The sequence below is a fragment of the Thermobia domestica genome, chromosome 14, assembly GCF_964235325.1.
Source record: "Thermobia domestica chromosome 14, izTheDome1.hap1.1, whole genome shotgun sequence".
NCBI lineage: Eukaryota > Metazoa > Arthropoda > Insecta > Zygentoma > Lepismatidae > Thermobia > Thermobia domestica.
The window spans coordinates 71,004,796-71,016,508 of NC_137467.1; the positions used below are offsets into that span (position 1 = coordinate 71,004,796).

At 37.4% G+C, this 11,713-nt stretch overlaps 1 protein-coding gene across 1 annotated transcript; it reads right to left on the minus strand.

The window, feature by feature from the left end:
• Nucleotides 1–5,463: 5,463 nt before the first annotated feature.
• On the minus strand, nucleotides 5,464–10,728 carry LOC145669864 (uncharacterized). Its single transcript, XM_081738210.1, has one exon. It carries the CDS (start codon nucleotides 10,726–10,728, stop codon nucleotides 5,464–5,466), a length of 5,265 nt encoding a protein of 1,754 aa, XP_081594336.1.
• Nucleotides 10,729–11,713: the final 985 nt, after the last annotated feature.

Below are 11,713 nucleotides of genomic sequence, written 5' to 3' on the forward strand. Positions count from 1 at the left end.
GACAATTTACATAATATATTTGGAACAGGTAGAGATATCAAGTTTCTGTAAAAGGCATCATGATCTCCATTTTTGTTGGAAACACATGTATGATTAAGTGTGGTACTTAACTAAGAACTTTTAAAGTACAGTCTTTTGAATAAAGTCACATTTTCAATCTCTTGTAACTTTGTTCCTACCTGTTAGAAATTCGTCATACTCGTAGTATTCGACCCTGAGGTACTTTTGGTGAGCATTGATACGTCCGTTTAACTTACGTTAATACTGTTGTAGAAACCTCCAAAATTTGGATATTTTCTGTTTCTGATATTGTAGCGTCACTAGTTTGTAGCACTGAATAATAAATGTAATTCTGTAAGTTTTCGTTTAATATGTAGATTTGAAATATATAGGCCTAATAACCTGACGTAATGGTATTTAAAAAGAAAAACTTTATGTTGAGTTGGAAACACTGTTAACAAAGCGGTATGGCAGAGTGTGTCAAACAACATTTCCCTGCTGATGTTTGCATATTATAAAATTTCATAGAATTTTATCTATTAAACTAGAAGTTACAAGAATGTTTCAGAATAAATGGTCCACCCTGTGTATTCATATTCAGAACATAGTTCCATATTACTGGAAGTGTGACAGAACGAAATAGTATCTATTAAAAATAAATGGGTAGGGGTATAACATCATACAGAATTAGTACTCTAGAGATCAATCACCTATGTGTTTCTTTCCTATTAACATAGCTTCTATTTTCATGCTGCTAAAATGGGTGGTAAATACAAAATAAAATTCAGCAATATTCAAATAAATGGAGATCCCAACACGGAGAGGAAACAATAATCTTTATAAAATATATACCACTGACCCACTGAGCAGGCTCGTAGCCGGTCCGAAACTTTTGGGGGTGGCGGTAGAAATTAGGGGGGCCCGATCCAATCATATCATAGTTAATCACCATATTACAGTTCATTTGTAAGCCTGCCGTGAAAATTTTAGGGGGGCCAGTAAAAATTTAGGGGGTACCTGACCCTCCCTAGCCCCCCCTCGTGGACACAGGCCTGCCACTGAGCCATACAAAGACTACGAAAAGAAATGAAGAACTGTTGCAATTGCTGCTGGAACTGAACTGTTGTTTCGCAAAGCTAGACTTATAATAATAATAATAATAATAATAATAATAATAATAATAATAATAATAATAATAAAGAAAAGCGACCAAACCGATAAGTTATCATACTCATACCGTAATATTAAAAACTGTGCATAGAGAGTGGAGAGGTTTGGTTTCAATTTGTTTTGATTTAGATAGATGAAAGTTAAAGTGGTCTAACTTATATTATCTTTTTTTTACTAACACAATTTTTTTCTTATAAACAAAACAGTTGTTTTCTTTATCACTGAAATCATCACAGTCATTTGTTGAAATCTGTCATATTTTGCAATGAACCTTGAATTTACCATATTTTCTGTTAACAAATTGACTTACATAGATCTGGTTTTAGTGCCTGTTTTCTATTTTCTTTATTGACAAAGTGACTTGCACTATTGTGGCTTTCGCGCATCCATTTAACTGTAATTTTTACACCGAGATTATGTGGGACAGACCTTTTTAAAACTTAAAATGAGATCCGAACCCCTCAGCTTTCATCGGGATTCAAATCTGGGTCTGTCACACCTAAGGTCATTCAGGCCCAAAGGGTCCCTTTGATTCACTTGTGAATTAACAAAACTTTGACAAATTTTGACAATGAGGCAAATTTTGGAGAAAAAGTTATGATCAAGGTACGAATAACAGCTCTTTTTCCTGAAGGATACGACACATTCACTGAAAACGGTTCCTTTCTGGATCCAAGTTGCGACTAAAGAATCACAAATAAGGAGGCCAGTGGCATATTTAGGATTTTGTTTCGGGGGTCTATGCGTAACACGGGCAAGCAGGGAGGGGGGGGGCAATTGCTACCCTGAGTTTGAGAATTAAATATATTTTTAACGATTGTCTACTAACATACTAGGAAAAACGTGAAACTCTATGTCAGTGGAGAATCTTACCCCGCAGGCAAATCTGAAATGACGCTCCTGCAAACACACGTTGAATAGACTATATGTAATTTCATTTCAACTTAACTGATTTCATTTTAGAAAAAAAGATATTCATTTTATCTGTGTACGTTTTTACCTGAAAGAAAATGTTGATACAAGTTGAAGCTGAAATATACTAATTGAAGTTTTAATGGTAAGAATTACAGATTGGTGAATCTTATGTGATATGATACACACAAAAATTTAGCAGCGAATCTAACCTTTTATTCGATTCATAGAATAAAAAGGAAACATTCTCTTTTCTACCTAATTTCCCGGGCTACTTATTCCCCCGTATTGGTTTTCCTTAATTCAAACGTTTCTTTATTACTAAACTATGTAAATATCCTTTGGTGTAATAACTCAAGACCGTTGTGTTGATATCCATGCAAGTTGGTGTGGAACACAAGTCTTGATTATCAGCTCCTCTTATTGTTAGTTTGGTGTTACTGACGACGTCCACTTGAATCACAACTAACAACGGTCGAAAGTATGATAGGAGAAACGAAAGAAAGTAACAATTAAGAAAAAGAAATAGAAGAGTAGAACGGACGAAAGAAAGAAAAAAGAAACAGTTCTTGCATGGAATGAAATTTGACAAATGAACAAAGAGCATAAGAAAATGGAAAGTCAATTAAATTCTTAGAAGTGGTAAGATAAGAAGGACTATTGTTGAACGTGGAATGCAAAAAACTAACAAACTCATTTCGGGGGTAGGAGAGGTTGAGCTCCTTAGTCCCCCCGTAAATACGCCACTGAAGAAGACTAACCTTATTATGCTTCTCCATGATCAACTAACAATTCTATTTAATAGGCTAATTTCACCTAACAAATTTAACATAACGACATGAACATTTTCTCTTTCGTCCCGCTCATTATTTTCAAAGTGCGAATAACGTTGACCGTGAGAACACTAAAGGACTGTGTATCAATATAAATTCCTTTTTCAAACTATGAATGATATTGACCGTAAGAATATAAATAGATGGCATATCTATATAAGAACAAATTTACTACTTTGATTATGCCTTTTGAACAGTTCTAACAAACTACAATTGCATCTGTTTCAACGCTGTGTAAGGTTGGAACCTTTCTGAAAGTAAGAAGTTGAGGCATACTATTGATTTCAAAATTGAGAGGACTGAAATTGACCTTGGTTTTACTAAACCGAACCGATAGCGCCCACGTTGGATCCTTTGTAGGAACCCACACTGTTGGAATTGCTGTTGGGAAAAGGAGTAGGAGTTCTAAGTAGGAGCTCTTTCCCAAAACTAGATTGTAAAGCAGTTTAAATACGCCACATATTTACGTAATTCTTCTGAATGTTAAAATAAATGTATAAAAACAAATTTTGTGTCTCTAGAATTTAGTATTCTATAATAAAACGTGATTCACATATTCTCAATTTAAAACTTTACCCTTCGTTTTCTTTTTAAAATATCGTAATAAAATTAATACATTTACAAATTACGGGGAAAAATCGACTTTCATTGATTTTCTTAAAGCAAATATTTGATATACGTGCACATTGCATTAATAATATAGCCAATAAGCCGTATGATGATTACTTTCTTATGTCCAGGCGCGGATCCAAGGGGCTAACGCTCAGGTATACACTGGATAAAATGGGCTTCAATTCTGCTTTACACTGGATAAAGCTGCAAACTATGGTTTAGCCCCTCCCTTGATAATATCTTCGATCCGCCACTGTTACATATAATATGTATATGTATAGTATGTAGGAAAAATAACGGAACTTTTTAAATTAAACAAAACGAATTAGGTATGTTATCAACTGTAGTTCTTTTTATTCAAAATACCGCTGGGCACGTTTAACCAATGCTAGCATAATTTTTTTTAACGTCCTTTTTCGGAATCGCCTCAATGATCCTCATCATGGAAGACTCGACATATGTAACATTGTCATAAAATGTACCTTTCATGGTCAATTTTAATTTTGGGAATAGAAAATAGACACGGCGATAAATCAGGCGAGTACGGAGGATATGGAAGCACACAGATTTGTTTTTTCTAGCCAAAAAGTTACGAACTGCGACGGTTCAGTAACATGGTGCATTGTCGTGCAATAAGAACCAATTACCTGCCACTCGATACTCAGGCCTTACGCGAACGGTTCGCTTCCACAAACGCTCCATAACATCCAGATAATATTTACCATTAACAGTTTGATCCTGTGGAACGAATTCTCGAAGTATAATACCTTTGGAATCGTAAAAACTCACCGCGATTTTTCTTTTTCAGTCTGTCTGGTTTTGGGTCGTCTTCCAAGGACTCACGACCGTCCCGGAATCGCGTATATCACTCGAACACACGTGTACGAGATAAGCACTCTTCACCATACACTTTTCTTGCTATAAATTGACACTCCATTAATCGGTTCTCATGATTGTGGTCTCGTTTTGTTGAGCAGATATCCAGCTTTTCGATGATATGTTGCTTCAATAGCTAATGGTTAAACGAAGCTCTGTTACACGAAAAGAAGTTCATATATATAATGTGTGTGGCAGGAAAATTTTACTAAGTTCAAACCTCACCTTTGGTGGTCCATACCTCGGGAACCAAAAGTATGCACACTCTAATTGAGTATTTCGAAATGAATATCGGGGATTTAAGGCCTTTTAGTGTTTATTACAATTAACAATTAGAAATAATACATAAAAAAGAGCAACTCAAACATTTTTTGCAACAAGCGTTCAATGTGAGCTCCATTCTTCACACGGCACACATTGGGAGCTCCTTTGTGGCTTACCGGTTAGCGTACGCGCATTTGGCGTGGGAGACCCGCGTTCAATTCCCGGCGGGAGCTCATGTGGTTCGGATTCCACGTTAATCAGTAGGTCCACGTCTCATATAGCCTCGCTGCTGAAAGGGTCGTTAAACTCAAATCAACTCAACGGCACACATTGAGTCGATAGGCGATTTCTTCCCAAACCTTGATCACTGTGTTTGGAGTAATTGTGGCAACAACTGCTTCAATCCTCTTTCTGAAATTCCTCAATCTACTTAAAATTCTCCACACAGACGTCACTGGAATTGCTAGTTCACGACTAGCCTTCTGAATTGATTTCTTGGGGCTACACGTGAAGGACTCTCTCTCACACGTTCAAAACGTTCTTCAGTTACTCTTGGTCGTTCCGTACTCTTCCTGTTACAATAAAACGTTAATATTATATTATAGAAGGCAAAAAATACTATTTTTATTCTAACATTAGCACTTGCACTACAGCTGATACAAAACGAGCGAGCGAAGAACAAAAGAAAAACAAAAGAAGAACAAAACTCGGCACAAATGTTGCCACAACAAATCCAACATCCTCCCACCTTGAGTTACGTTGAGGGAACTAGTAACTCAACCACAACAAACATTATTTATTTTTTAAGTATACACAAAAGATCTAATCTGGTAGGAGGTTTCACTTTTCTACCAGTTCGAGTTGTAACAGTTTGAAGTTTTGTTTCACATTCAGTCTCTATGTTTTTATCACTCACTCCGTCCATTTGTTCATCACTACGATACACTGCTGGTTCTTTCAACACCTGTGGTATCTCATTTGAATGAACTTCCAGGGGAAAAACTCGTTGCACTGGTCTCATCATCAATCCGGTACGTGTCTTCAACCGCACAAGTCGTACTTCACCGTCACGTCCAGGTAATATTTCAACAACTCTTGCTAAAGGCCATTCTAAACGTTTCAAGTTCTCGTTTTCTACAAGTACAACATCCCCTATTTTGATTTCACTATGGTCTCTTCTAGATTTCCAATGCTGCACCAACTGTCCCAAATATTCACTGCGAAATCTACTGCGTAACTGTTCCCTGAGTTTATGACAATATCTCAACCGTTTTTGTAGGTTAACGGATTCCAAGTTGTCGAGATCCGGTACTCCTACTTCTCTAACTTGCTGCAGAAACATAGCTGGAGTTAAAGCTAATAAATCCGAACTATCATCAGAAACATAAGTTAACGGCCGACCATTCATGACAGCTTCACAGTCACACAACACTGTAATGAATTCTTCATAATTTAGAGAAGCCTTCCCAAGTATTCTCCTTAACAGTCCTTTCATTAATCGAATTAAACGCTCCCACCATCCACCCCACCAAGCAGCACTGGGTGGATTGAATTTCCACTTGATGCGTTTCACACCTGCAAAAGACGTTATACATTTCCAATCCAGTCTGCCCAATAAATTTTCTGTGCCAACAAAATTCGTGCCATTGTCACTGTAAATGACCGAAGGATGGCCTCGACGCGCTATAAATCTTCTAAGGGCTTGAAGAAAGTCACTCGTTGATAATCCGGAAACAAGCTCCAAATGCACTGCTCTATATACTGCACAGGTAAATATACAAATCCAAGCTTTTCCTCCATCTCGTAGTCTAACTGGTCCGGTAAAGTCCACTCCCGTTACTTCAAACACTGCTGCATCTCTGATTCTATCTTCGGGTAGAGCTGCAGGGATTGGTTCCAACTTCTTGGCAGTATATCGTTTACATATGACACATTGCTTTATTATAGATCGAATAGTTTTTCTTCCTTTGAGTATCCAAAACTGTTCCCTAAGAAGACTCAACAAACCTTGAACACCAACGTGACAAGCTTCCACATGTTTATCGTACACTAACATTTTTACTACTGGATGTGTGCTTGGCAACACAACTGGATAACGGAAGGTTTCAACATCTGAAAGTTCTGTAATTTTGGTTTTTATTCTGATGAGTTTGTCATTGTCTTCGAACGGACACAAAGATTTCAAATTCTTGTCGCCAACACCCTCAAAGGAATCTGTTTGAACAAGTCTAATAACTGTCTTCTCTGCTGACAACAATTCTTCAACAGACAACTCGTTGCTTCTTCTTTGCTTAGAACGACAATTATGAATAAATCTTTTCATCCAACCTATTATGCGAACTAATTTTTCGTATTTGGAAGGATACCGATAATACCAGTCACTGTCCTCCTTTCCAACATTAAGCATAACTGATGAGACCGTCTTTTTCTTTTCCTGCGTAATGATTTCTTCTTTGTACTCATACTTCTGTTCTGGCCATTCCTCCTTGGGTCGTCGCAGCCACGAAGGACCTTCCCACCATTTTGACTCAAGCAGTTGTTCTGAAGTACATCCTCTCGATGGTAAATCCGCCGGATTCATGGTTCCTGGTACGTAATGCCAAGTTTCCTTTTCACTTAATTTTCGGATTTCTTGCACTCGATTCCAAACAAAAGTATTCCATTGCTCATCTCGTTTAATCCATGCAAGAACTGTTGTAGAATCTGTCCAATAATAAATCTGTATACCTTCAAGATTCAAGGCCTCAATCACAGAAGTAGCTAGTCTCCCACCAATAGTAGCTGCCAATAATTCTAATCTTGCTATGGTTGATTTCTTTATAGGAGCAACTCTTGTCTTGGCTTGTACTAACTGCACATTAATGTTTTCTCTTGTAACAGTTCTAAGAAAAACTGCCGTAGCATAGGCTCTTTCACTTGCATCACAGAACACATGTAGACTACAATTTTCTGAATCTCCTTGGATACATCTAGGAAATGAAAGTTCTTTCAACAAAGGCAATTCACCTACCCACTGTAAAAATTTCTTCCTTACTGCCCCTGGTACTTCTTCGTCCCAACTTAATTCCAATCGCCAAATTTCTTGCAAAAGGATCTTTGGATACAACGTCACTGGAGAAGTAATCCCTATGGGGTCAAATATCCTATTTGCAAACGACAAAATAACCCTCTTAGTAAGAACTTCTGGTATCAACCCGTCGCAGCATTCTGGTCTTATTGCCAAAGTGTCAGATTTCGTTTCCCACTGTAGACCTAAGACTGGTACTCCGTTGTCTTGCTCCATCTCTCCAAAAGAAGTGTGCTCCCATCCTCTCAGCTCAAATCCAGCTTTCGCCATTACTTGAGTACTTTCATTAATGAAGTGATGAAGCTCCTCTTCATTCCTTACGCTGGTAACGCAATTGTCCACATAAAAACACTTCGAAAGCTGAGCGATGACTTCTCTGGAATATTGGCTTTTTCCTTCTCTTTGTTTTTCCATTTCTAACTTAAGATGATGTTCTATCACTGCACACAACAAAAATGGACTGCAGTTCACACCAAAAACTACACGCTTGTGACGAAATATCTTTTCGTTTCCCTCCTGGTCAACCCACAAAAATCTCAAAAAGTCACGGTCTCTTTTACAAACACTAATTTGTAAAAATGCTCTCTTGATATCGGATACAACTCCGATTCTATTTAACCTGAATATTATCAAAATTGAGGGTATCATTTCGATCAAATTAATGCCCTTCTCTAAACACTGATTCAATGAAGGATAATTTTTCTCCCTGGCTGATGCATCGAAGACGGGACGTATTTTCGTCGTACTGCTTTCCTTGACTACATGGCGATGAGGTAAATAATGCCCTTCTCTATCCTTTTCTTCTGGTGGAACTTCTTCTATTACGCCATCATATATCCATTCATTCAACACTTGTTGATAGTCTTCGTAACGGTTTTCCTTCTTCAACTTAGCAATAAGTGTATTCAATCTTCTTTTGCACATCTCAATATTACTAGGAAGTGTAGGATGTCCTTCTATCCAAGGTAACATTACTTCGTACCTCTTCTCCTCATTAATAGCTACGGTCTTATTAAAGTAATCCATTACTGCTTGCTGAGCTTCCAATTTTGTCTTCTTTTCCGCAGGATCTGTGATACCAAGAACATCTAACCGCCATAAATCCGCTATAGATGCTTCTTTACAAAACATGGACATCGTTGCCATAGACGAGAATTTAACATCACCACGTACTTTAACTTTGCCCATTAAAACCCAACCAAGCAATGTTTCCATAGCTACCAATCCGGACTTCAACACAATTCTTTTCCCAGTAAAAAGTTTTCCTGCAATGTCAGAACCAATTAAAATTTCTATCGCGCCAGGGTTCCTGTCGTAAATTTCTACACCAAAATTTTTTAACTCCTGTATCCAAGGACCTTCAACCACTGACGTCACATTGCTACATATTGTATCTTGGTTCAGCGCTTCAAAATTGCATGCATAATCTCCTTTCAGACTATACAACCTAACTTGATAACAACTATGTTCATAAGGTGCAGAACAAATACCTCCAAAGAGTGCATGCATAACACTTTCTTTTTTAACACTTTCGTATCCCATTTCCAATGCGGTAGCTGTTCGAATGTACGATCGTTGGGAACCTGTATCTATAATTGCTCTTACCTCCCTTTCTGTCTCTTGACCCCTTACTTTTACAACTAATGTTTGCAAAAACGTTTCGGCATACACGTTATTAGTTAATGTATTTTCAATAACCGGTTTCGTTACACTTTGTTTCACTGTACCGTCATTTTCCTTGTTACCTTTTGGTCCCTTGCACATAATGTATGAATGTTGTCCCTTGCACTTGGCGCATTTTAATTTTACTCTACATCTACTGCTAACATGCCCCGGTTTTAGACATTTGAAACAACAACCTTTTGCTTTTAACACCTTTGTTTTTTCCTCGAAAGACCAGTTACGTGCCTTCGAACACTCTTCGCTAACATGAAAATCACTACAAAAAATACATTTCTCTGGGTCACCTTTACAATTAACTAACTCTGCCGCTGTTGGAACAGTTTCTGTGGGACTACTTCGATCCTTCCTTTTCTTTATCGCACTGGAAGTATCTTTCAAATCAAAGCCCGCAACTGCAAGTGCTATTCGCTCTTCACTTTCAACTTCTTTTCTCACAAACAACATTAAATTTTCCAGTCTATTTTCCACTGTAGATTCTCCATAGTTCGTAGTTCCTCTTTGCCATGCTCGCAAAAGTTCCTCAGGTAAACACGATTCCACTAGTGGGTACAGCATTGCTGCGCATTTGTCTGTCGTCACTCCTAATGTACTTAATGCTCGTAATTGTGACTCAATTTTGTCGTACAAGGCACTGAGTTCTAATTGCTTATTACTGTTCAAATTGCTTAACACCAGTTTTAAAAGTTCCCTCACATACACTTCTACCAATGTATCTTCACGACCGAAACGTGACTTCAAACCTTCAATCACTTTCGGATAGTTTTCTTCACATAACGGGAAACTTTCAACAAATTGGCGTGCTCTTGAACCGGGTAGAGTAGCCTGAACTAAATATTGAAATTTGTCACTGTTTGCGATATTCGTGTCCGCATCGATTCGATTGAACTGACTCCAAAACGGTAACCAATTCTTTAAGTCACCATCAAACTTCTTCAATTCAATTACCGGTAACTTAATACCCCGTTTCTTACCTTCTGTCGAAACACTGTCTGTATCACGAGTTGAATTTGATGCATGCTTATCGATCAACTCTTGAACTTTCGTACGAAGACTATAAAATGTCAGAACATACTTATCTTGTGCTTCTGTTTCCTGAATCAAATCATCTTCTTGGAATTCTTCTTTTAATAACAGTTCAATGTATTCATTGTGTGCTTCATCAACTACCCTGTATTTATCCTCCAATAATTCGAAGTTCACTTTAAGTTCGTCAATGTTCACATTCGCGGCATTACAGCACTGCTCCACATTTTTTGCGATTTTTGTAAATACAGCTCTCGCCACTGTTCTCACTCTTTTTGCCTTCTCCATTATTTAAGTTGTTTTTCAGTCCTGTCACGGTCGCCAGATGTTACAATAAAACGTTAATATTATATTATAGAAGGCAAAAAATACTATTTTTATTCTAACATTAGCACTTGCACTACAGCTGATACAAAACGAGCGAGCGAAGAACAAAAGAAAAACAAAAGAAGAACAAAACTCGGCACAAATGTTGCCACAACAAATCCAACACTTCCCTTTGCAGAGACAGCCGGTGTTTTCAAACTGATGATACCGTCTACAGATGCTATTTCCACTTAACGAATTACAATTGTACTTAATACGGAATGCACGTTGCATTGTAACTACAGATTCAGTCTTTGCAAAACGTAAACCTCAAAAAGGTTTCTGCTCTCTAATTTCCATCTTTGCTACTAGCGCTTCTTAACGGCAGACAGAGGAAAGAGTGCAATGCGTGTGTACAAAATTGTTTGAGGTGCTCTTTTATTTCATGTATTATTTATAATCATAATAAATAATACAAAGCCTTAATTAAAACTCTGGTATTCATTTTGAGACACCCTATATTTCATATCGATACTAAGTTTGTCAAAGTTACCAGTATACCAGTATGAGAACTATACTTAGTTTCATCAATCGCGTACGGTACATACTACCCACATGATTTATTTCTATTTGTTTAATATATATATATATATATATATATATATATATAGTCCAAAAGTGTGGAAAACTCAAACAAAATCAAAGTCGTTCAGAATTGGGGAAAAAGTAAAAAGTTATGATAACAGATAAGGGAAAAATCTTTTGAGACATATGGCGCCATCTTGAAATGAGAGCCACTTTTGTTAAATATCCTATCGTGTGACACATCAAATAGGACTGAAAGTTTTCCAGGAATCCAATGGTGAAACGCTTTTGGCTCTACGACCAACCGTTACAAAGTTTTAACCGATTCTCTTTTGTTTCAGGTGGCGTAACACGGAATGGCACCAACAAGGGATGAGCGGAT